The sequence below is a fragment of the Aphelocoma coerulescens genome, chromosome 20 (genome assembly GCF_041296385.1).
Source record: "Aphelocoma coerulescens isolate FSJ_1873_10779 chromosome 20, UR_Acoe_1.0, whole genome shotgun sequence".
Lineage (NCBI taxonomy): Eukaryota > Metazoa > Chordata > Aves > Passeriformes > Corvidae > Aphelocoma > Aphelocoma coerulescens.
The window spans coordinates 10982328-11008841 of NC_091033.1; the positions used below are offsets into that span (position 1 = coordinate 10982328).

The window sequence follows — 26514 nt, forward strand, 5'->3', positions numbered from 1 at the left end:
TCTGCACGGGCCCTCCCAGAATTCTTCCAAGTGACAGAGGCTGTTTAGTGATGCTTTCCTGTTTATGCTGCAAGCTGTCACCAGTGAGAGGGGGTTATTTTGTGCTTTATTTCTCATTTGTTTGCAGGTTACTGTGGGTGCAGGGGGGTGTGGGAAACCTCACAGGCCTTTTTTCAGGCCTCTCGGGACAGCCTGGAAGAGGCATGCTGCTGCCTCTGGACTAAGGAGAATGGCTGAACTACCCAAGTGTAGTATCTTTCTCCTTATCTGTATTTTCTTACTTCTCAGACATGTCAAAGTCCAGCATATTTGTTTGGAAGATCCTGTTTTGGCACCAGGGATACCTACTGAATATTAGCGGAGCAAACCAGGCCATGGTAATGTGCAGTGACTGTGTGGTACAGGGTTCTTTTTGTAATTTTAGTAAGTTTGTTTGCAAATCATAAATTGGGATTTAGAGTGTAAGCTACTGTATAGATACAATGAAGTCATAACTAAACCTTTATTCCAGGAGCAGTTCCAGCAGAGAAGTCAGAACTCAACAAGCTGTGAGCCCTTTTTAGCAGAGCCATAACCTGAAACATCTTTGGCTGCACAGTCTCCCTTCCCACTGATAAAACCTGAATTTACTACTACTACTCTGACCTGATAGAACTTTTATAAGATAAACTCCTGGATGTTGCAAGTAGAGAGGAACTCGGCTAAAAAGGCCAAAAAAATGGTTCATGTTGAATTCATGTTGAACTTAATACACAAAGTGCATGAGAGAAACCTTTTAAATACTAAAATCGGGGGGAAAGTTAATCCATACTTTATTTTTGAGCTATTTTCTTCTGACATCTAAGTTAATGATGAAAGATGCATTAAAAAAGGGAGGGGGATAAAAATGTTGTGATTCTCCTAGAAATAATTCATTTTTCCAGCAGATAAATCTGTGAAAACTTTCTGGAAAGAAAAATAGTCTCCAAACTGGAGAGATTTTAGCTTGGCTTATGTCCAATCCTATTACTTTCCTTTGTACACAGTAAGAGGAGATAAGTTTTAATTGGACTTGATATTTTTTTCTGACATATCTTAAATTAGTTGCTTCTGCCCTGGCATTAGGGTAGAACTTTAAATAAAACCCTTAACTGTTTACTGCTGATAAATGCCTGGTTTACCAAAGAGTTTAAATGTTGACTTGTTCCTAATCCCCTGAGACTCAGTTCATCCATGTGGATTTCAGAGGAATTCCTCCATAAGGCACAGTGAACTGACAGCTTAAAAGTTCAAGATGAACTTGAGGTCTCTCAGATGTCTTTTTAAGCCGTCCAACCCCATTAGCATTCAGCTGACCGAAATTTACACTTCTGGTTTGAGTATTTAAGGATTATGTTGTAATTTAAAATGTTCTGTGCTTTGTAACACTGATTGTTGCCATTTGGTTTTCGGAATTTTAAAAAATTGAAACAAATTATTCTCTCATTAATTTCTTGTCAAAATAAATGTTATGGTGCCTAAAACAGTTCAGTTGGGAATGGATTAGTGCTGTACTAAAGGCTTCCTGGAGTTCACACCATGTGAGTCCTACCAAAACTTCTGCAGAATCCTATCAAGGGAGGACATGTGTCCCTTTAAAAATCCACTTTCAGTTGCATTTTCTCGTATTGTGATGTAAAATGTTCTTTGTTTTCCTGGAACAGGAATAGTTCAGATGTTCGAGGGCCATGAAAGGGAATGAACTGTACTCGTACTGTACAAGATGGACAGAGTTGCCCTTACATGGTTACATTGCACCAAGTCGTGAAATTCTTTGCTGTTACTTACGAGGACTTGGCAGTGGCATCCTGAAGACATCTGATTTAACTGGGGCTATTTTAGTATCTTTGGCCAAAATTCTGCTGCTCAGACAAGAGCCTGAAACTCCTGAAAACACCTGAGGGTTTGGTAGGAGCTTGTAGATGTCTCATGATACTGATTTTTCTTTTTAAGCCTTGACATTCTTCTAATGAACTACACGGTGCTGAAAAGCTGCTTCCGTGGGTCTCAGCTGTGATCAGAGCCCCGGGGTTAGGAGGTCACGCCGCTCCTGTCGCCGTGGGCACAGAGTCAACAGCTTTGATACCATCGCCCCTGCTCGAGGTGCCAGACAGGCACAGCCCTGCCAGGGCTGGGAAGGGACAAGAGGCAACAGAAGTGCTCCCCTGGCACTGCTCGAGGTTCATTGCACAGAGGAGACTGAGACTCAGGGGAGGAGGAACAAAGGGCCAGGAGTGTCCTTTGCCTCCATGTGTGCCCGTCAGGCTCCAGAGGAGTGTTCGGAGCGCTGCTGTCTCACCGCTGCTCCCTGCAGAAGGGAACCTGTGGGATATCATTTATTTTCCCAAAGCACGTGCTGATGCTGGAGGCTGCTGAAAGCCTACCTAGAAGACTGAGATAATCTAGTTCCACTGGATTTGGCAACAGTTTTGTTTTCCATTTGGATGTTATGGACAGCTGTCTATTCCCACCTCCTGCTTCGTTCAATTGCTGTCACTCTGAGTGATACACAGAGATAAATACACCTCTGCTGCAAATATTAGTTTGAGCGGGTTAAGGGACGTTTTGATTTTAGTTAATTCATTTTTGGCTGTTTGTGATGAGGCATCCCTAGGGAGGCAGATTCCCTGTATGTATGTTGGACTAATCAGCCATGGAAAAAAACCAAAGAAAATTAATTAGACCTTTTTTTTTTTTTCTGCTGGGAAACACACTTGTTTAACATCAGACAGGAGTTCTGCTTGGCTAAATCCTCAACAGGAAGTGCAGGTACTGAGATTTTAAGAATTAAGAACAATTGATAAGGTCAATGGGGGATTTATTTTTTAATGAATTATTTTGGAAAAGGTATTATTTTAACATCTATTCATAGATATCGGATGGTGAGTAAAACTACTGTGACCAGGCTGAACCAAGTGTATTTTGCAATGTACACACTTGAGTGTGTTAACAAATGAGCAAACTGAACAAGCTTTTTAACAAATCCTGTTCCATGGCTTATTTCTACAGGACTGGGACCATGGAGAAGAGCAGGTATGTGCCTGTTCTGCTGAGGATTGGGGCCCCTTTGGCTGCTGTTCACAGTCCTGGGCTGACCATGCCAGCTGCCAGTGCCCACCCAGCTGCTCCCCACTCCCCCTCCACAACAGGGCAGAAAATAGGATGGAAAAGCACACGAGTGACAGCAGGGAGGGCACTTACCAGTCATCATCATGAGCAAAACAGGAAAATCTGTGTATTGCTTATTAAAACAGAACTGGATTGATAGCACCAGGATTAGGCTGCAGATTGTGGGAGCCCCAGAGCTGTACATACACTGTCTGTTAATTCAGGTGCTCTTCCAAGAAGATGAAGGACAATCCTTGTGCAAGGAGCCAAGGCTTGTGGGGCATTGATTGGGGAGTCCTGCAGGGATGGAAGTGAGAGTCACATTTGCATTTTGGTGAGCCAGTGTAAGCTGTGTGCTGAGACACCACACATCCGTCTAAATCAAAGTGTTGCTTATCTGGCTCTAAACACAATAATCTTTTCTCTGTTTTCACAGGGCACCAGAGCCCAAACAAGCACCTTGATCCATCCATCAATACCAAAATACAATGTACTGGTGCCCTGATGGGAAGTCATTCAGGTTGTCACCCTCTCGTGACTTGCAGAGCCTGTAAGTCAGGTTGAGCAAAACTGCTGAGATACTGTGTGTTTTATCTCACAGAGCAGCGTTTTCATAAAGTGTTTAGCACAACTCTGTGAGGGTTGCTCATCGAGCTGGGAAATGTGATATTTTACATTTGCTTCAGGCAAAATGTTACAAATGTCTGAGGCTGAACAAAAATAGCACTTCAAAATAAATTGGGTAGTGCACAGGGGAGGTGGCAGAGATCATTACTTGCTGCTTGTCCCTGCTTCATTCAGTTCTTTCCTCTACAAGGGCTAGAAAGGCTGGGGATTTAATTCTCCCTTTGACCAGTTTGAGGCTAAAAGAAAGGGATTTACACGCCTGATTTCTATTCTGGCCAATGGAGCCATGCTCGCAGCAAACTCCCTCTGCATTCCTGGGAAAATGGGGTCATTTGTGCTGGATCGCTCAGCCAAGCGTGGATGTGTGACAGCACAGCCCCCAAGCCAGCTGTGCTGAGAAAATAACCTTAAAAAGTTGATGCTGCAGCTGAGTTCAGTGTCTGCTGATGGGTCACTTTTGCTCCTGTCTTGTGTCTGCTCTCAAGTGCCTGGAACCCTTATCCCAGTCTCCAGCCCATGAGCTGGTAATCTCAAACTTGGAAGAGTTTCCAGGCAGGCTGACCAAAATCTGAGGATCTAAAACCGCCTGTACCCATAAATAAGTAAATAAAAGGAAGCTAATCCCAGATGGTGCTGATTAAAACATGGACTACAAAGGGAGGTTGAGGAAGCAGCTTTCAGGCTGAGATGTATATTACCTGAGAGGGAGCTTGATCGTTGTGCACAGAGCTCATACATCTGGGAACCCAGCACATCCTGACACAGCACTGCCTTTGGAGAGCCTGCATCCTCCTGCCAAAGATAACAGAGCCAAACTTGGGGTCTTTTGATTACAGAGGGAATTAACATCTCAGCAGGCTTCTGGGCGAGTGATACAAGTGTGACCACAGTAGGGATAAATCCCTTTCAGGTTAAAGGGAGGCAATTTTACAAGATTTTTCTGACCTTCTCCCAAATGCTGGACTTACCTAGGGAACAGGAGGCAGTGTACCTGCCTGCCAGTGACACTGCAGCCAGTGCTCTCTTCTGATCTTGGCTGAATGGTTGATAACAGCTCTGCTTTGGTCTTAAGACCCCAGGTGCTGATCTTTTGTTTCCCAAAATGTATTATTTGTCACCTATCTCCGTGGTTTTTCAAGCTTGTTTGAGACTGTCCTGACAGGAAGGTTAATCTTTGCCTGAGTTGAAACAGTGCTGACTCACTGCAAGTCATAATTCCCTGAAAACTTTAGATATCCAAGAAAGTCTCATACACATATCACAGCTTTCCATGTGGTTACGTAAAAACCTCAAATTATGTCATTGCATCAGACACCTTGTGGCTCATGCCTGCTCTGCTACTCAGCCTTCACTGCTTTCAGTGCCTTTAAAAAGAAAGAGAAAAAAGTTCTGTTTGTTTCTGCAGAGCAGGGAACTGTTCCTGGTGTGCTTCCCATTAAGTGTGCATCCCAGGCATTCCATAAAACTACAGCACTGTACAGCACTGGGACCAAGGCTTAGGAGACTCATTTCTGCTTCCAGCAGTGACACTGTTTTTGAGCAAGACCTGTGAACTGCTACATCCTATACTAGAATTTATCCCTCTCTCAAATATGATTAAAACAGTAGGAAGCTTTAAATCAATGTAAGGAGTGCTCAGAAAATGCAGTGAGGTGGCATCATTCTCTAAATAACTTATATAAGGAATATAAACTTTAAAGAAGATCTGCAGTGAACTCAGTAGAGTACCATAGGCAGGTGTGCTAATTTACTATTTAAACCCTGGTTTTATCCTCTATCCAGCAGGGGAATTTTAAACCACAAATTTTCTGGACATGCAAATAAAACAGTGCCATTTTTGTCTTTTTGAATCCAGGAACATTTATACGGGTAGGACCCTTTGAGTGTTCTTTCTTCCTTTAGGGAGTGGGTAATGAGAGGGAGGGCCATATCAAAGCTGGCTGCTGGAAAGAGTTAACTCTGATTTACAGTGCTCTGCAGCTCGAGATAACGCCTCTGGTCTTTGGAGACTCAGAAATGCAAAAAGCAGTGCTCATGGGGAGCCTGCAATCAGTCACCCCTTTCTGGTGTCAGTAGCTGGCACCCAGGAGTGCGAATCCCACAGAGGACTGGTCACTGCCAACCCAGAGCAAGGCGCAAAGCTGGAGCTGCCACGTCTGCTCCTACTGCTCTGGCCCAGCCTAAAGACTTCCTGCATCTCTAAGGTCAGTGCAGCCTTTAATGCAAATTCACAGGATGCCATTAGCCTTAGATCCCCATCTTCATGAATTTGCAAAAGACAACCAGGACACTCTCCAGAAGTGCTCAGAGTTAGGAACAGAACAAACCAAGAGAAATTCCAGCAAAGGAGGCGGTGACTGATTCCAGCCCCAGATAACAGTTCTTATCAGAAAAGCTCATAAATTCACCCAATTTAAACAGTATCAGCAGCATCCCGTGCTGCTTTGTGTGTCCCCTCCAGGGATCTACAGCTTCTTGTTCCCATCAGCGATTTCCATTCTATCCTTCAGGTTCCCAAAAGTCACTGCTTCCTGGAAAATGCCTGTGGGAGTGCTAATTCTGAATATCTGTGTGGCTTTAGAAGGCGCAGAACATGTTGCTGTTGCAATAAACAGCCCAAATTACTGTTTGGCTGTCACTTGTGATTAAAGCAGCAAATATTGGCAAAAACAACATGCCAGAAGTAGAGAACTTGTTTAAATGTTGGCTCTTGGGTCTGATTTTCAAGTGTCTGGTGGAATATGAAGTCTTCATTAAGACACAGCATCAGTGTCTCTCCTGGGAATTGTAAATAGACACCTGATAGCCCTGCCCTTTGTGAAGCACAAACACACGGATAACACCACCTTCTCTGGTCACTGTCACCCCTCTGGTGTCATCACTGTCACTGCAGATGAAGATTATTTGAGGAGAAGGACACAAGACCGTCCTAATAAAAACAAGGCAGAAAGTATACATTTACTGTTTGGAAAAAAATCCCACAGCTTTTTCATGGAAAGGTATGGATTTGGTGTGAAAGAATGATGTAGATGTGAGAAAATGAGCACCCTGTCAAACAGTTGGTCCCAAGTAAAATGTCAGGCTGACACTCATGTGCTCCAAGTGATTTCTCAACAACTGCTTCCCGCTACATGAAAAAAAATATTTGTATTGTGGTCAGCCACCCCTTTTAGGGATGTGCTGCAGCAATTATGAGGAGCGAGAGGGAGTCATGACCTTGCTAGTATTGTAGCAACTCTATTAGGGGAAAATCTGTGGATTTATTTCAGCCACATTTTGTCTCTTCCAGCAAACAGTCTGGTAGTTTCCAATACACCAAAAAGAGCATAAGGGGATTTTGTCTCCAGTGTCATGACTTTTGAATGACCTCACAGAACAAGGACCGGATGATGAAGAGGCCTCGTAAAATACTCCTTTAGGAAAACACCATGTCATACACTGCTGGGATGAACTGTCCAGAACAGGATACTGGGATCAACTCTGATGCTTTAGAGGGACCTATATAGCAAAACTCTGGACCTACCCCATGAGAGAGAGAGAGAGAGAGTATGGAATGGGGAAGGATGTTTCTTCTGCTATGGGAAAAAGTTCGGCATCTTGACTACCTTCACAAGGGTGTAATAGTCCCTTCCTGACTTGTGTGGTGAGGAGACTTGGGTCACAAAAGCTGTGTCCTTCTATCTATCAGGTAACTTCCAAATAAGCTGTGGTGCCCAAGAAGAAGAGTAGTTGTGTGCTGAGACCCAGTGCTGCAACAGCTCTGGCTCCAGGGGTGACAGTGCAAAGCGGGATTCCCAAAGAGCAGCTCTGGGGAGCAGCATTTAGGGGAAAAAAATGAGAAAATGAGAAAATAGCATCACAATTTTTTTTTCTTTTACTGTTGTAAAAAGTCACTGAAAGATAAGAGCAGATGCAAATGTTTGGTGGTTTGTTAAAGGTGAATACAGCAGCAAGCTCTTCTGGCTGTCCTGAAAGGAGCTTCTCACGTGAATGCTGAGCCCATGATTCTGAGTGTGTCTTCCTGCAGTGTTTTGGAACGTGCTGCACAAGGTGCAGGAGATGCCCCACAGCTGCGTGCAACCCTCTCCTGGCCAGGCAGGGAGGGCAGATGGACCCTGACAGAACACGAGGCGAGGCGTGAGGAGAGACAGAGTGGCTTGGTAGTTAGCTAAAGAGCAGAGAACCACGGAACTGGAGCTGATGCCACCGGAGCAGGGGATATCTGAGCATCTGGAGTGGGTCTGCTTGCAAGGAGGGACGAAGCAGGATAACTGCAGGAGCCATGGGCACATTCAGGAGCAGTGGGAGAGGACATCGGGCAAGACTGAGGCGCTCAGTGCTCATGACTTGGGGGAATTTCAAGGAAAGCCATAAGAGATCTGGAGGGAGGCACTGCTGCCTGCTGGAATCGACGGGGAAGGGAGAGGTTTTGTGTATTTATACGCTCTGTGGGGCCCAGACATTGAGATCACTGTGCAAGCACTCCACTGCCACGTGTTCTTTGTAAATGCGTGGGCAGCTGGATGTGTCCTTTTGAACCAGCAGCACCGTGTTCATCTGCCCTGTCTGGCACTGGTTAATCCTGAAAAGAAGCAGCACTTCCCTGTCTGCTCCTTAGAAATGACCTGAGCAGCAGCAGCATAATCACTTGCACTAAACACATGGCTGGAATCCTTTTAATAAAGTCCAAGACATGGGACAGCTTCCTACAAACTGCCCAGGGGCAGACCTGACCATCTGACTCCCATTGTAGTGACATTTCAGAACAATTTTATTTGTTCCGGTCGACTTTAATTGAACGTCTGGGTTAATAACGGGGAGATTCCCAAGGTTGGCATCGGAGTCGGGAAGGAAAAGGAGTAATTTTGGAGTCCTTCCTTAATCCCAGCTCCTTTGTTAGAAGTGTTGGTGTTATTTAATTGACTGTTAAATCCCAGTCACATGAGCACCCTCGAGTGTAATCTCCTGTGATAAATTGCCCGGTACTTCGTGTCAGAGGCACATTCTGGTCTCCAGCCTGTGCAAGACTGAGTATCCTGTGATTACAGCTGACTTTTGCATAGGGAACGAGGGAGGAATGGATCTTATTTCAGTTTAAATTGATTTAAGGAGACAGTCAACTCCAGATTTGGATAGAGACACTGCTCTCTAACCTGCTTGAGGTCATTGTAGATGCAGTTATTTTTTCCATGATTTTCAGCAAATGTTTGCAGGGTCCAGGTCTTATCAGATGAATGCAGACAGCCCTTAAGGGGGAAAAAACACATAATTGCACAAGGTTTCCTCTCACAGGTGGGAAAGAAGGAAGGGAAAGGGCTCAGTTAGGGTTAGGAGGGAGCCAGTTATCTGTTGGAAACAGCCTGCACACAGTCAGATCTCTAGGATCAGGAAAGAGAATGTCAAGGTGGGAAAGGAAACTAGATATGAGGAAGGAACTGAGCAGATAATAGAAGGATGGCAAGGAATATCTGTAAGATGTCAAGAAAACCTTTTTTTGTCCTACAATCCTCTAATATTTCCCCATTTGATTCTGGTCATTCTCCCCCATTAGAGATTTCACCCTATGTCCTGTGGTCTCTGAGACCAACCAGAGCCAGAGAGATAGGCCAGAGGCAGAGCAAGGTGCTGGCATCCCTGAGGGGCACAGATGCTTGCATGGAGCGTGCAGGGGACAGTCAGTGACTTCTGAGATACTCCTGACCCCACTGGCACTGCTTTCCCCAAACCCAGTGAATTAGGAAGGTGGCAGCACCTGTGAGCTGCCCAGAAAGCTCTCTGCTCTCAGACCTCCACACCTGGGTTCATTGTCAGAATTCACTGTCTCTCAGGTGCAGATTTTCACCCCTTTTTGAAGCCACTTACATTTACACCCAGCTGAGAGGGCAGGTTTAGCTTTGCTCAGCCAGTCTCCACTTAGAGATTTCTCACCTGATGTTTCCTTAATTCTCAGGGCAGCAGCACAACAGCACAGGGTTCCTGCCTGCCCTTGAGAAGATGGTGATGTGCAGCAGCAGCCTGGAAGTTCCCTGGGAGCAAAGCCAAGAAACCAAGGATCTGCAGCATGGACATATCCAGGTAGGACAAGAGGTCTGGTCCAGACTGGATGCATCTGGGTCCGGATGCAGGCATTGTATCTGGCAGAGGTCTGGAGGGACTGGTCCTGGTGTCAGGCGTCTGTCTCCCTCCTGGAATGCGAGGCTTGTGCTGAGACCAGCCTGCTGGGTGCTGTTTTGCTGTAATTTGAAGGCTGTGGCACTGAGGGAAATGGCAGCGTGCTGAGGTGGGCTCAGGAACAGCCTGGCCGAGTCACTGGGCTGCGATGTCCCGGCTCTGCTGCAGCAGCTGTGACAGGAGCCCTGTCCCACCACACACAGCCCATCCTCTGGCACGGCCCTGCTGATAACAGCCTGTTCCCTCTGCAGCCACATCACAGCCCATCTCATTTTATCCAAATGCCATCTCCCCCCCCAGCCTGAATCATCACCAGGCTGATATCAGTGCCCATGTGCCAGTACCAAAGAAATGCCTGATAATATCCCGGTTTTCTCCTCAGTTTTTCCCAGCTCCCTTTCAATCCAGAATAATTTGTGCTTCCTTATGACCCCAAAGGCACCACAAGACAAATGTATCAACATGAGTGTAAGCACTTTAATCAGTAAAATGCAAGACTTAAAAAAAAAAAATAATAGTAATAATAACAGTACCCTGCAGGGAGAGAGACTGAGAAAAGAAGAGCAAATAAAAAGAAATGCTCTGTATGTTCTGGCTGGGAGCCAAAGGCCCTCTGGGCCAGGTTGGGATAAAATAGGGCTTAATTTCTGGTGTGAGAAACCGCTAGAGTGAATCTGTTGCAAACAAAGGCCAATTCACAAAGGGACATAGGCCAGGGCTGGAGGAGGAGAGGGCAGCCTGCCAGTTCTGCCAGCTCCCGTCATTTTATCATGTCTTGCAATATCAGATGTTTTACTTCTAGCTTCCTTTTCCTCTTGCATTTTTTGAAAAAACTGCATTTCTGCTCATGAAATCTGTAGGGGAAAACTTGAGATACACTTCAAAGATGGTCCAAAAAGCAAAATGAAGATAACAAACACTAAAGCTCGTTAACTTAATGGAAATTAAATTGCGATTCTTAAACAAGACTTAGTGAGAGGAGAGGGTTTTTTACAATGTTTGGGCTGGGCAGTGTGAAATGCTTTCTTGGACCATGAACAACTGTTTACATTTGAAAAGAAGTGCTGTGTCAGCAGTGCTAGTGGGCTCATCGCTCAGTGACAGCATTATCTGATCCCTGGAGAGCTTCCAGTGCCAGAGGAGTGTGAGATCCCCCAGATCTTACAGGGCTCAGCTCTGCCCTCTTCCACACCACCAAAACCTCTGCTCTGCACATCCCCAGGCTCAGGGAGATGACAGAAAGCCAACTATGGTAAGAGGGTAGTACAAACCTACCAAGGGAATTCTCTCCATAATGGGAATCTTGCCTGATTCTTGAAAGTCCACTCTTTCCCTTGGGAGCACAGCAAAGAGCATGTACCCAGAACAGTGGCATTTCCATCTCACCCCACAGTAGGGGTGGTACCGACGGGAATGAGTCATGATCCCGTTATTCCTCTGATTCTTTCCAACAAGCAGAGCAGGGAGAATGGCTTGTCCTGAAAATCCCAAGCTTTGCTGTTAGCTGCACGCTGTGCTTAATACCCTCGACAATTAAACAGTTGGCTGGTAGAATATGCTTCTTTTTCTCTCTAATTGCTCAGATCCAGGCAGTGTGTTTGGGATTCAGCTCTCAAATAATTCAGCATTTACTGCAGCTACAGAAACCCAGGGGCATTACGTGCAGTGGTGACAGCTTAGAGCCACTCTCAAGAAGGCTGTTGGGGATACAGGATTGCTTCCCATGGGGTCATCCCTGTATTTTCCCATGGTATTATCTGATTTTTGAGGCCAGTTGTGGACGCAGGAATTCTGCCCACGCTCATTTATTCTGGCTGCTGTAGGTCCTGGGATGACAGTGGGTCGGCCCACACAGGGCAGCCTGTGGTCAGTTACCAGCCCACGTCAACATAAGCTCAGTCCTCATTTCTGAGTTTGAAAACACCGTTGTGGGAGTGTACACAACTCTGGTGTCACCACATCCACCGTGGCTTTGTCTCAGGCCACCACGACTTGGGCTTTCCCCATAAGATTTGTGATTGAACGCCAGCAATGCAGGGAGCGTTTGTGGAGTGGTTTGGGCTGTTTTGAGTTTGTCCTAAAGGAGGCACTTCTAGAAACTGTTGCTTGAGTTGCTGCACTTTAGCAGGCAAAATAATTAAGTTTTCAAGAAGATATTGAGCTAAGGAGCTGCGATGTCATGATATAGTTGGTTGAGAAGAGGCTGGTGGAGTTTACATCGAACCCCACTCTGTTAATGAAGGATTTAAGCCCCATCCCAAAAGAAGGGAGGCCATATATGCAGTGGGAAGGCAAGGGATGAAAGAGCACTGCAGTGTTCAAGACAGCAATCCAAAAATTTGGAAAATCCAAATTTCTCCATCCCCTCTGTGCTGGAGGGGTGCTGCCAGGCACGTGTGGATACAGATTTTTATACACCCAAGGCACCAGTGACAACCAGAGGCTTCAGTGACAGCCAGTCTCGTAGCACTGGTGCCAGGCATTTCCCTCCAACACAAGTGTGCTGGGAGTGACTGCTGAGCCAGTAGCCCTCTCCCAGTCTTCTGGTGCCGTGCATAGGTGTCCCTTGCTGGGGAAGGGAGCCAGAGCCACAGCGTGCTTGGCCACAAGCCACTGCCTCCAGCCTGTCCATGTCCAGAGCCCAGCCCTGGCTCTGCAGGGAGGGTCCCCTCTGTGAGCACTGCCCTGCTCGGTGCCCAGAGGCAGATGCAGGTTTTCCACTGTGGTGCACAGGCTCAGTGGGACTAATGGAAGGGAAACAAGCAGAGTTTGACTCTCGTCAGTGTCATAATTTCAAGGGATGCCCACCCCTTCCCTGAAGAGTCTTTTACTCCCGCAGGGCTCTGACAAAGAGGGCTGTGTTCTTGCTGTGTATGATTAACTAAATCCTGTGCTGGATGTACCAGGCTGAATGGGCAGCTGAGGACCCTGTTTGCAGAGATAAAGGACATGCCACTGCCCTGGCACAGGCAGTGCCTCTGCAGGAGTGGGTTTGGAGAGGAGAGAGAGGCTGGGTCCTCTTTTCATCTTGTTTGTAGCTGTGGCACTTACAGTACATGAAATTTGAAAAATCCCTTTGTTTGGCCGCCCTGAAGCTTCCCACATGGAAAAAGGGTGTGTGAGGATGGGAGTGCAGAGGCTCTGAACACAGTGTGCTCTCTGAGCGAGGCAGTGGGGAGAGAAGGAGAAGTCATTTCCCCACGTCATGGGAATTGGTTACCACCATCATGCAGGAGAGGCTCTGCAGGTCACCCATCAGGGAGCTCCCCCAGGGATCTAAACCTATTCTCTTCCCTGCCTTCACCCCAGTGTTTCACACTGTTTAGACACAGACATGCTCAGACACCACGTTTTTCCTGCTGTTTCCACTTGCCTCTCTGTTCTTCTGAACCAAGACCACATATATCAAAAGATTACAAAGGACAGGTGCTTGCAGGGTGAGGACGTACGGAGAAGTCCCCGAGACTTCACATGCTAATTCATTTCAGCGTCCCCCGTCCCCTCTGCCCATCATCAAACACCTTTTTTATTACTCATAAATTTTCAAATGGAGTAAAGAAGTTTGGGCAGCTCAATGTGACTGCAAATGCTTTTGGAGATTGACAGGAACAACACTTAAATTGTCACATTCCAGCATAAGCATACTTTTCACTTCAGATATTGGGATAAAAGTGATATATTATGATGGTTTTCCAGGTCTAGTTTCACCTACAGCATCTCACATGGCAGCAGCTATCAGAAATGAATGATGCCAGAACCAGACAGAGCCTGTGCTCTTAATTGTAGGGGCCATTTGTGCTGTGCTGATGACAGACAGTGTCTGCCTGTGTGCTCTGACTTCACCTGCTCCTGTGTTTCTAGTTTGGTTGCAGTGTTGGGAATGGAGGCAACTGAGAATATCCTTTTTGTACCATCTGCGATGTGTTTTTTCCCCCCAAGGGTTCTGAAAGATCACACTTGTCTGAGTACGAGTTGATGTCTTTGAGCTGAGTGGAGATGCTTGCTTCAGGAACTGATCCAGGGGACACAAGTCAGAAATTAATATTGAGTCCACCTCACCCTGGTATGGCTGTGTCTTAGCTGAGACTGCACAGCCCCTCCCAAGCAATTTCACTCAAGGTAGGAGCAGGTGTGGAGGCAAAGCTGCTACAACAGCCTGTGCACTTTATTGCCCAAACAGGAGTCCTGTGTGTGTGGAAGCAGCTCAGCACGTCCTGCTGTGGTGTTCATTAGCACACAGGGCACCACTTTTAATGGGTTTATTCAGCATGGGTTAGGGTAGCCAGTGGGATTGAGACAAGTGGGAGATCTGTACTAGATGCTTTCTGAAAGTGACATTAGGACAGTCTATTTTGACTTTCTTATTTCTGTTTGCAAATATTTTTGTGTCTATGTCTGCACACGATGAGTTTCTTTTGTAACAAATCTTCACCTGTTTGCTAATTGCTGCAAGGCAAAGCCCTGCTGCATTTGGCATCTGGTTTCCTGTGAACACCTTCACTTCTGGATATTACTTTGATAATCCCAACAAAACCATCCTGACAGCTCTGACTGATTGTCCCCATTCATAAAACTGCATCTTAATACCTAATCCTCCCCACTGCTGCCAGCCAGGCAAGTTCCATTGTTAAAAAGATTAAACTATTATCCCATGCAAACGCCAACCTCTAATTTTTAAAGGTTAGGCTGGAATCTTCTAATGATGGGAAATGCCAGGATGCATGGGACACTGTATTCCCTGGAGTTTCATGGCCAATATGTTTAAAACTCATGAAATATAAGCTACTGTCTCATTCATTACTTCTGTAGGCAAATTGGTGTCCCCTCCCCCAGCACAGTCTCAGCTGCTTTGTAACTCAGAAATGAAAGTGAAGCATCTTTTGTTTTGCTTTTAAAATGTTTTTGTGGTGGTTTGGGTTTTTTTAAAAATTCTGCTTGAGTCACAGGCTAAAATTATAGATGACTGGACTATTTACAGCACAAGGATTTTAATAGCAGATGCTCACTGAAAACTCAAAGAACAGTCCCCAGAACTGGACAAGTTAAGACTCTTCACTACTGTGCCTGTGCTAATACCAACTTTTTCCCATGGATTAGTATCAGACATGATCTAAGCAAGGTGCATTTTGAGTCAGATTCCTGCTCTCTCAGAAGAGCAGACTGCTTGGCTGACAGACTTAGGCACCTTCCTGAAAACTCATTTTTAACCACATTGGGTCTTGGAACACTTTGGGTTTTATCAAATCTGCTCTGAAAGGTCCGATAACACCCCAACATAAGTTTTAAATTAACCCTCTTTGGCTGATGGGAATCTTGAACAGATTTAAGTAGCTTGAGTTACAATCAGAGAGCCCCATGAGGTTGAGTTTGGCCAGCTAAACCCTTGCTAAAGGATGACTCATTTAATCTTTGTCATCATGGGAGATGGTGCATGGTAAACCACACAAGAGGATGTGTGGAACAGTGAACCTTTGTCCAGGCAGCCCCTGGTGTGGGGCACTGCTGTGAGCCCTGACCAAGAGCACTGGGTGGGTGCAGATGCCTCTTCTTGTGTGTGAGCAAAGGCAGCAGCAGCCTGAGCTGTGGGGTGGATCATGGGGCCCTGGAGTGGTACATGGGGTGGTTCATGGGGTCATCATTCATTCCTGTCACTTGCTGGAACTGCTGAGCTATTGCATGCAAGACCTGGGAAGTCAGCATGGTCTGGAGACAGTGATTAAACAAAGATACAGAGCCTAAGGAAATGCCCTGCTTAGCTGAGATTTATGAGCCATGGTCGGATATGTCACTTGAAACTGCCCAAACAGAGGGGGATGGGCACTGGTCCTTCTGGATGTGGTGGAGAGCTGCAGGCTGTCCTTTCCCATCCATTTGTGTCCCTGCTACAACACAGCTGTCTGAGTGATGCCTGCAGCTTCAGGTGCTAGGTTCTCCCTTGGTATTTCTTGCCTTGACTTTTTTCCCTTGGTAAAAAGAATTCTGCAGTCTTGCTTATTTCACATCTTCAATTTTTAAAAATAGTGATTTTCTATGTGAGCCTGGCTTTTTCTGTAATTTTTTTACTGAGCTGAGGTGAGGAACTGAGGCTGCATGGTGGGGCTGTGCAGATCCCTGGGTTTGAGCCATAGCTGCTGACATGCTTGGGGAGTCTCTTGCTGACAGAATGCCTCTTGTCTATGAGAGAAAAGGACTCTGAAGTGAAACTCTTATGTTTTCATAAGGCAGCATCTCTCTGCTTTGCCTGAAGTATGAATGGGACTGGAGTTAATGGTTTCTGTTTGTGTGATTTCTGCTCCCACCTGTTCTGGAAGTGAAGGGTAATCACCAGCCTCCAGCTCCTTTTCAGAGCTAAAAAGAGCCAGTGTCCAAACTGGGAAGAAGATAAAGCAGATATGCACAGATTATAGTGCTCTGAAGAACCAGGAGGGACCTGTGGGATGAGGATCTGTCCTCTCCCTCCTGTTTCTCCTGCCCAGCTGTGAAAGGTGTAAGAAGTGCCAGGTCACCTGTGGCAGTTGTCCTCTTTGCCACAGCTGCCTTGTTGTGCCAGGAGGTGACTGGGAAAACAACTAGCCATGAAGTGTGGAAATCCCTGGAATGCTGACTGTCTTCATCTCAAGGAGGGGATCTTCTGGTACATTTTGTCTCGAAAACATTTTATTAGGGGAAGAAACCAGAGCTGCAGGGGCTAGAAATGGCAGGGAGGCAGGGGAATGATTTCAGACAAGAAAAATGCTCCTGAACCTCTCTGCTCCTCCCAGGCAAAGAAGCTGCCAGCCTTCATGTGGCATGTCATTCATCAAGCTGTCACCCCGGGCCCCGTGGGTTCACCCAGGAGGGAGCGTGGGGCACACCTGTAACCTTTGCCTCCGGAGCTGTCTGCGGTTGTCCCCAAGGCTGGTTTCTGACTGCAAATGCAACAGTGGGCTGTGGGGGAGGTGGGGAGGGGCTGGGGCTGTTCATACCTGCAGGACTGGGAGTGGGGAGTGTGTGGAGGGTGCCCTGGAAAGCCTCAGCTCTCCGTTGTAGGGGTGTGTGGTAGCCTAGGGACACTTCTCCCCTGCCAGGGAGCAGCAGCACAGCTCCTCCCTGCTCTGGGAGTCCTGACGCTGCACCCCAAACCCACAGAAGATCTGTTTTTGGGAGGCATCCCTAGTGCTGGATTTGCTCGTGCTGAGGGTGGTTAAGAGCTGTTTCAGAAGATTTCTGGTCACCTTTGTGGGATGCAGAGCACCTCCCAGACCTGCAAGCAGGCATCTCCTTCCTAAATGTTGGGGCTCTCTGGTCCTATTTTGAAGTAACTCTTCCTCTCCCCATCAACTAAAGACGTTCAGATTTTCTGTTTAATGCTGGTTTCCAAATGTTATAGCAGCTTCATCTTGTGGTTTATCTTAGAGCAAAGCACAAAAGAAGAGCCCCATGCCGGTTCCTGGCTGTGCACAGGCAGGAAAGCTGCAATCCCACCCTGCTGGAGTGACTGAAGGCGGGCTGGGCAGGCTTTGTGCCTCCTGAGGGTATGAGCTGCAAGATGCCAACAGAAGCAATAGCTAGGCAGGAGATAAAAACCACACCTGGCAGGAGAAATGAGTGGGTGCCAGATTCTTTTGAAGTAACATGCGAGTATCTGTATAGAGGGAGTGGTCTTTAAATTAGGGTAAAGTACTTACTTAAAGGACTTTCTATCAGGCCAGTAAGTCCCACTCTTCATGGTTATTGTATAATTTATATAGCACTTCAAAGGTATCAGGGCTGTCTGCAAGAAAATACTGGGGGAAAATCCACTCTTCAGGAAGTCTGCACTATGACCTTTCAAGCATTAAATTCCCAACTCTCCCTTTTTGCTGCAACCTGGAACCCAATTTTCTCTTCCAAAATGTCACCGAGGTCCCTTTTCCTTCCCTTCATCAGTTGCTTTGTTCTCATTACCTGTAAGTTTATGGATTAAAGCAGACATTGTTCTTCCTGATATTTAAGAGGATGCTGCTGTGCATCAGGGAATCAATTTCATTTCTTAGCCACTGAATAGTTACAGATTTTTTTTTTCTTTTTAATTCTTGCTCCTCTTTTTGTTGTTGTTTTGTTTTGCTTGTTGGTGTTTGTTTTCTTTTTAATTTTTTTTTTTCTTTTAACCTCTCAGCTCCGCGGGAAGTGGAATCTGGGTGGCTCAAGTATTTCTGGTATCACGGCTGTAGTGTTTGCTGAAGATCAAAGGAACCTTTTCAAACATCATTGTTACCACTAAGAGGTGGCAGCCGCATCTTAAGTAACCAACCTTTTCATCCGAGGCATGAGTGATTGAGACACACCAAACCCAGCTGAGGGGGCTGGATTTTAGCTCCTTTCTGGTCAGTTCGGGCAGCCCAGTTCTCTTGTAGCCGAGCTCTGGCCGCGGCGAGCCCCCAAGGGATGATCTGACCTTTAGTATGAATTTAGATTTGCACTGGGACTTCTCTAAATTATGACTGCCAGAGGTCCTGGGGTCACAGCTCTCCATCGTCACAGCACTTCCAGCTCCCAGCACACTCCCAGTTTGGGAGAAGGGATGCAGTTATTGATGCTGATTTAAAAGGAAAAAAGAAAAGCTGGATGTAAACTGGATGGAAAAATGCCAATCTGCTGGGGCGTGTCCTTGTGACTGCTGTGTATTAGAGATGCTTCTGACAAAATATAAATGGCACCACCTAAATTTCTGGTGTAGGACAACAAATTAGCTCTGCACATGTCCCAGATGGTGTTCCTGCCACCTTATAAATGGTTAAAGTAGAAGAGCTGCTCTCTTTGCTTAGATAAACAGGGTCTCTGTGTGAATAGCTTGCAACCCCCATCATAATCCCTCTCTGATCTCTGGTTATAAAAATGATAGATGGAATGTAAACTCCATAAAGATTAGTAATCACCAAAAGCGTAGAAAAAATATGGGGAAGAGTTGTGAGGTTTTTCTGCATTCCTGAGGAATTCTGCAGGGATTCCTTTCCCTTGGTGGAGCTTGTGCTATTCCCCAGCTCATCTCCTTTCAAACTTGCTGTCTGGAGATGTTCGTGGAGGATTTTCAAGTATCTCTGAAGAAGTCTGGCACGGATTCCCTGTAACCTCGTGTAAATGGCTGCTGCTTGCCCCGGTTTCCGCAGTTTTGAGGCAGGGTAACAGGATGTATGTACTTGTCAAAGAATTCAGGGATTTACTGCTGGCTCGGGTGGTGCTGTGGTGTTCTCAGGGAAGGAGTTCTGACTCCAAAGCATCGTTGCTCTCTAGCAGAACAGCAACTCTCTGTCATCCTACACATTTCAGAGTATTCATGTGGAATCCTTTTTTCCCAATCTTTTGCATGCAGGGCAGCACTTCGAAACACAGCTATTGGTCTTGTGTCTTGTGCTGCACCTCTGATTTTCAAAAGTTCATAGTTTACCTTAAAATGTAACCATTTTACAGTGTACAAATGCAGATTGCAAGTCACATCTCTCTCAAAACAGACCTCTAAATTCGGTCCTTTAGTGCACTTTGGGAAATACTCTGGGGTTAAAAAGTGTGAAGGTGGATCTTCCCAAAAATTGAATAGTTGGGAACTGGGTTATGACAGCTGCAGCCTTTGAGAAATCCAGCCCACTGTGCATGTGAGAGATTTGCTGGACTTGAAATTAAGTAAGGCAACTTGGAGAAGGGGAAAATGTGCTCAACAAGAGATGGTCCCATCCTTCGGGATGGAATGTGGTTGGGGGATGAAGGTCCCAAATCCAGCTGGTGCAGGTGGTTCAGTGGCACAGGGAATATCCACTGGGAACAAACCCATCAAAAGCACTTTGTGGCGTGGCTAAACCACCAGTGCAGAAGCCATGCCTGGGCTGTGAGCTGAGGGATTTGGGGGAAATGAGGAGGTTGTTTCACCTACACTTCTGCAGGGTTTTCCCATGTGCCTCCCACCTCTGCAGGGCCTTTGGACTGTGTTCAGAGCAGCTGTGTCAGGTTGAACAGCTCCAGGGACAAAGTCAGGCTTTCATTTAGTAGGAAGGTGTTTGAGGTATGCTGCCAAGATGGTGTTTTATTGCAAATTATCAATGTAAGCTGCATCAGAGACCACCCAGAATCTTCCCTGAGAACATGGCTGTGCTTTGAAACTCCTGTGAGATTTCATTGCCCTCTTGTCCCTGCAGTGGGTACAAGCTGCCTGTCCTCTGCTGATGCCATGTGCTGTTGGTGAGTCTTTTTCTTGCTATCCTAGGAGAGTGTTTTACTTCAATGTGTTTGCAGTCTGACTGTATCTGCTTTCCAGCTGGGAAACTGGGATGCAGGCAAGCAATCCTTCCAAGACCAAGTAGAAAACTCATGAAAATCAAGGACTTAATCCAGACTCCAGATAAGCACCTAAAATATTTCAGGTTTTTTTCTCTTTTGCTGCTGATTACTGCAGCTCATTTATCTTTCCTGACTAACTCAGCCAACCCCATTGAAAATCTGGATTTGGCTGGAGACTACTCCAGCAAAACATTTGGGATTTTGCCCTGACAAGATCTGTAAGGCTGGCTGAAACAGCACAGTTTATGCGTGCTCTAAGAATTGAAAACTCTGCTCTAAGTGCATTGACCTGTCTTTCCCTCCTGCAAAACGTATGGATCACTTTCAGTTCTGCCCTAATGACACTCCACTTGGCTATACATCACTGCCCTTAATATTAGGAACTCCTGTCCTAAATGAGCAAGAGCTGGATGTCCCTTTCAGCAGCTTGCAGTGCTTACCTGTGTTAACAGCCTTGCACAGAAATAGTTGTGCTTCCAGATGCCTGACTTGTGCAGTCTCACAGGGAGGGCTATTCCTTAAATGGGTTAAGAGAGCTTAAAAAAATAAACTGTAAAAGAATTGTTTACAGCCCTTTTTATAGCTGGGTCAGTTCCCAACCTGGTTCCACAAATGGTTCTGTTGGCACACCCAGAAGGGGAAAAAGGGCAAAAACTGATTGTGTCAGTGCTGCTGCCAAAGACAACATGTTGTGAAGCACAACCTCGGTCCCCCCTGTGTGGGGAGCAGGTCCCTTCCACTCCCTGCAGCCCCAAACACCATCAACAAACAGCAAAACGGACTCTGACGCTTCCTCTCCCAAAGCCAGCGAGGGCCTGTAATAATAAGGATTTGATAAACACCCAAAGCACTTACTCTGCTTTTTCAGGGAGCTGCAGGCCAGGGAACAGCCAGAGAGACATTAAAGAGCAGAAGCAGAATAGAGTGTAATTAACTTTAAACTCCTGTGAAACTCCTGCTGCTGTGTGTGGCAGGCTCACTTTGGAACACAGTTGGGTTTAGCGCAAGTTCTAATCGTGGTATCAAGTCAAGGCTTGTCCAGAGAAAGTGTGTGTGCCTTTATTAGCATGCAAATCACAGATCCTCCTTATTGCACTGTCTCTGCATCCCTCCTCTAGAGCTGTTTAGTAGAAGCAGGCAAGAACTAATTAAATTCCTTTATTCATACCTCATCCTTGAAGTGCAGAGCCCAAGGCAGGAATGCCAATGGGCACACGCCCATACCCTCTCTGCTTCCACAACGAGCATGGCAGGGCTGACCTTCACCTCATTAGGCAAGGAATAAATCCCCTGCCGTGAAGATGAGGATGTCAGGCACTACATCCATAAATCACATAAGGAGTTTCCAAATGTCTTTCATCTTGGGAGTCCTTAAGAGTTCAGAGCAATGGATCAATCCAGAGTGGATACATTTCAGCAGTAATTCCACATCTGAAGTTCTTTAATAATGTGGCTCCTTTAAATAAGATTCTAAAAGCCCAAGCCAGCTGAAATTGTAGCACACAATCAAGTTAACTACTTTAATTACTATAATGCTCTATTTGTAATTTTAATCTCCTAATCTACAAAGTGCCGTTTTCCCTTTAGAGTTCCTAAAGAAAGTAAAATAGCTTTTGGGTTCCTTGCTAGCTTTTAAAGGATCTTTGAAAACTGAGAAGAAACCTCCCACAAATAGCCTGGCTGTGATTATGAGATTTCTTTTTTCATTTTTAAAAATATCATCCTTTATATGAATGAAAAGCATTTAAAAGCAGTAACAGGATCTATCCCAGCAAACCAGGCATTTGAATTTAAGATTTCTTGGATTACCTGGACTGTACAAATGTAATTCACAGCATAAACCTTCCTTAAACTGCTGAGGAAATTGGAGGTTATGGCAAGGGAAAACAAGTAGTCAAAGAACAAGCCCAGGGCTACGCTCTGTTATGTTTCCAGCTGCCTTATTTGAAGTGTTACGGCTGGAAAACGGCACTCAAAGTTTTGCACTGAAGGACCCTAAAGTGCTTCCCCCTGGTATGAAAAAGGATTCCTGACCTCCAGGGCTGCAGCGGTTCTGCACTTCAGCTCATCCTCTGGGATGATCCAAGATTCTCCAGCGTAGCTGTGGGATGTTTGTAGAGAAACATCCCACTGCAACCTGCTGAACTCCCAGCCTGGAGAGCCCCTCAGGCTGCCCTGAGATGAGAGCTGGTCATGACTTTTCCATTCACCAGCCCTTGGAGCTGAGTTTAGGGCCCACGGTGTTTCTGATCTGTGTAAATCCTGACACACTGCCAGTTCTTGTGCTTGCTGTTCAATCTCCTGGAAAGTGAACTGGAGAGGCTGGGAAGAGTGGGATTTTCACTGAAGTCTATTGGACCTACGGGGTCCAAGCAGGGCTTAGCTGTTAAATCCGTTTTTTACAAACTTAAAAATGCACCTACATTGGATGGTTGAGCATCTTACAGCTTTTATTCTTATTGTACCCCATGACTGCTGCTCCTTCTCATTTTGAGTTGATGAAGAGAGGCAAAGAAAAGTTGTGATGTGTCCAAGATCATGCAGGGAAGAAGCAGTGAAGGGATTTGAGCCTCAGACATAGTTTCAGTTTTGGGCTGTGGCACCATCTCTGTGATGTCTGAAACAGGCTCATAGCTCTTCTATTGTGGAGAAAGCACCTATTTTCCTATTTGCTACCTCTTCCTACTGGAGGGAATTATTTTTAAGCACAAAACAGCTGTCTGTTCCTATTAAGCTACTGTAGGAATAATCTTCATGGAAAAAAACCTCAGATGCTTTCCCAAATAGGAAGTAATTTAGATTTCAGATTAATGGCTGTGACAATGGAAATATATAAAATCTTTTCCTGGTATGGAGCCCAAACCATGGGTTGTTCTTATCAATGGTGGACACAGGTTTGAAATCTGACTTGTGCTGCACATGGGGAACAAACACCAAAGAAAGGCACAAATGTCCCTGTTATGCAGAGCTCCCAGCCTGTAGTGTGCATTTAGTGGATGAGTCAGCTGGTGCTGGTGAAAGATGACAACTCTTGCTCTTGCAAGCCTTCCTCTCTTGCAGGCACTCTGCCCTGATCCCACTCAGGGAAATGAACTGTTTTCCCAGAAATAAGAGCAAGAGTGAGGAATAGAGAGGATCAGGGCACTGAGTTGTTCTCTCTGGGACCTATAAATCCTCAGTCCTGGCTGTGAAAGGAGCTGCACAGAAGGAAAATTAAGGCTTGGAGTGGACAGCTTGGATGGAGGGAGCCAGCACAAGGAGCAAGCCCAGGTCTGCAGCAGTGATGGTCCTCTGGGCTGTCAGCTGCAGTTTACAAGGAGATGAAGCTGAAGTTTCCCCTGCTGCCACTGCCCTGTGGGTGGGATGGTGCCAGCCTTCCTGGGGACAACAGGGCTGCAATCCAGGGCTTTCTTTGCAGGCACCTGCTCGAACAGAGAATTTCTCTTTTGTGCAAGCCTTAAGCTGCACACGGTCAGCAGCACATATCGGAGCACCTCAGGTCCCCACAGCAGAAGGAGACTGGGGTGCCTGCAGTGCCAGGGAGCCTGGGAGGGACGTGAGGGGAGAGGGTTGGTCAGATCTGGATTTTGTGGCAGAAGGGCTGCTGAGATCTGTGCATGGAGTGTTTCTTACTTTGCATTGTGTGAAGGCCCTCAGCATTCCCCACGTGTTCCGCTCTCTGGTAAGATTAACAGCATAAAGAAAATGTTACCAAATGCATTTTAACAGATGACTGCAATTTGCACTCAGCTGTCAGGCTGCTGCCTTTTCCGTCTCAGGAACTGCAGAATGGGAAAGCCTAGCCTGTGTTATCGAGAAGGCGAGATGAAAGTGAGGATCTGCAGAGTGAAGCTTCAGAAATTTCTCTTGCACTTGGTCAAACTACAAATAATCAGATTAAGCCATAACTGTATAAATGGGGCTTGAGTGTGTTTGCTCTGCTGACTTGGTCATGCATTCAGGACGTTCAGACTGGTGTAACTACAGCCCAGGAGGTATTAGTCACGCTGGGAGGACTTCAGTGAATATAAGAGGGCTTCATCTGGCCAGTTACCAAGGCAACTCTTGCTAATATTTCATTACAATGCTTTTGCCCTCTGCAAGTCCCACGGATTAGGACTGGGAATCTCAGAAAGAAGAGTTGATTGTCAATATTGTGCTTGGATTGAATGTATCCCCGAGGAAAAAAAAAAGGTAAAGCATTTCCCATAGGCAGAGCCCACAATGCGCAGCTGGAGCAAAACTCCGTCTGTCATCCAGCACTGCCTTGTGCCCTGAGGAGTCTTGGGTAGCAACTAATCTCCCTCTTTCCAGCTCTGAAATAAATGGAAAATGCAGGTATGAACTCATCCTCATCCGTGTTGAGATGCAGAGCAGCAGAGCTGTGCCAGGTTCCATTCAGAGCAGCTGCAGCACAACCTGCACCAGTACAGACTGGTGCCCTCAAACTGGGGGATAGTGCCAGCCAGAGGGACCACCCTCACCCCTCAGGGCTGTGGCTGTCACTGGTGTGTTTGCTGGCTCTGTGCACCTTCCTCTAACTGTGTTCCTTGTCACTGACAAAAGAGCTGGTGCTGATTCCCTTGGGGAGCCACAGTGCGTTGGACTGGGCATCCTCTTCCTCTGGGAAAACACACAAGAAAATAAAAGGGCATCTGCTGCTGTGGGATACTGCTTGAGATGTTCCTTCCTCTGGGCCAGCTTGGGATTTGTAATGCTGCTGGGGTCTGTTGCTTGTTCCTAATTACACTTTTCATTAGCTGTGTATTAAGGAAATACACATTATTAAGGAATAATAATTTTAAGGAAACAGGACTTCATAGGAAAATGGCAATACAACTATCCTATATGACAGAGATTAGAAGTGCTACTGGGTTTTTATCTGCCACCAATAATTTCCACCTCAGTTTTGAAAAACTGGATATGATGTGATGTAGGTGGAAGCCAGCAAGGGTATGTCATGACCCCATGCCTGAAGAGTATTTATGAGCACATAGCCACAGGGCACAGAAACAACCCCGGGTGAAGTAATCTGTGGGAGGATGAACTTCCCGGCATTCAAAGAAGTTACAATGACATAGTAGGAGAAGTCCTATTCTCTGAGTCAGGCTTGAGTCAGTTTCCCATTGGCACTGCTGGATGTGTCCCACCTTTTAGACAAGGGGCAAAAGCATGTTCTGTCTGAGCGTCTCCAGTTTGCCCCCACTGCTCTGTCACACTCGAGTGGGTGTGTTAACCCCAACATTGCACTGGTTTTCACCCCGAGCACATTCACTCATCCCCTCGCTTCCTCCGTGGATTCAACTTGACACAGCGCTCTTGGTCCTCCTGCAGTGCTAAACAGCTACCAAAGCTCACCCCAGGAGTAGCTGCACTTTTCTGGTGGGTGAACTGATCTCTGTTGACATGTCAGCTCGTTAAATCTGCAGGGCCTTTCTGGCTGAAGGCAGGGCTGTGTGGCACATTTAAAGCATGATTTAGTTATTAACGTAAAAGCAGCTGTGTTCCTGTTTGAGCTGTGCAAAGAAAAACACGTAGCTAATGATGACCGAGCCCAAAGCGTGCCTGGGAGACAGCACTTATGTGTGTTTTCCATGTGCCTCAGAATAATACAGAGTTTAGGCTTTAAAAGAAAGTATTTGGGTCCTTGCCAGGTAGACAGACAGTATGAATGAAACACCTGTTCTGGCTTTGGGAGGGTTTTGGAACCATTTGATTACAGGGAAGGTACAGGCTGACCTTAAAGTGAATTGAATTCTCTGGTGTAGAGTAACATGTCCTGCTACATTATGAATCTTCTTGATCTCTTCGTGAAAATGTCCACAGCAGACAAAACACAGATGTCTGCTCCTTTTGGTTTTAACTAAAAGGTGCTGCTTGGGCATGGCAAAGTGACCAGCTGTGTCTCAAAACAGTCTTTTTCAATTTTGAATAAATGTTAAAGGAGGAACACTATAAAGGAAACATAAAACACATGAAAGTAATTCTAGCGAGAGAATTAAAATAACTGTTCATTCCAGATGTGCCCTAATTCAGCTCCTGCTAATGCTCCTTGGCACTTGGCAGTTTTAGGGGGTTGCATTTTCACATGGTGTAATTCAATTCCAAAAAAGATATAAAGAATCCTGTCTTTCCTAGACTTGCTTCCTATTGAATCACCTTATCAGTCTGGTCTGGTTTGTCCAGTCTTAACTATTTCTGTTGATATGGCAAAACCAGCACCAGGAATTCTTTCATAAAAGCAGATGGCAGCAGATGTGATGAGTTTGATCATCCCCTCTGGCCTTTGGCTTTATATAT

The 26514-nt window shown here is 46.0% G+C and overlaps 1 protein-coding gene across 1 annotated transcript in view; it reads left to right on the top strand.

Annotated features, from left to right (window-relative positions):
• The first annotated feature begins 9646 nt into the window (after positions 1–9646).
• LAMA5 (laminin subunit alpha 5) overlaps positions 9647–26514 on the top strand; it is a 105872-nt gene continuing 89004 nt past the window's right edge. The window contains exon 1 of the mRNA XM_069034109.1: positions 9647–9828. Coding sequence (XP_068890210.1) covers positions 9748–9828 — 81 coding nt within the window. The 5' untranslated portion in view covers positions 9647–9747. The remainder of the gene's footprint in view (positions 9829–26514) is intronic.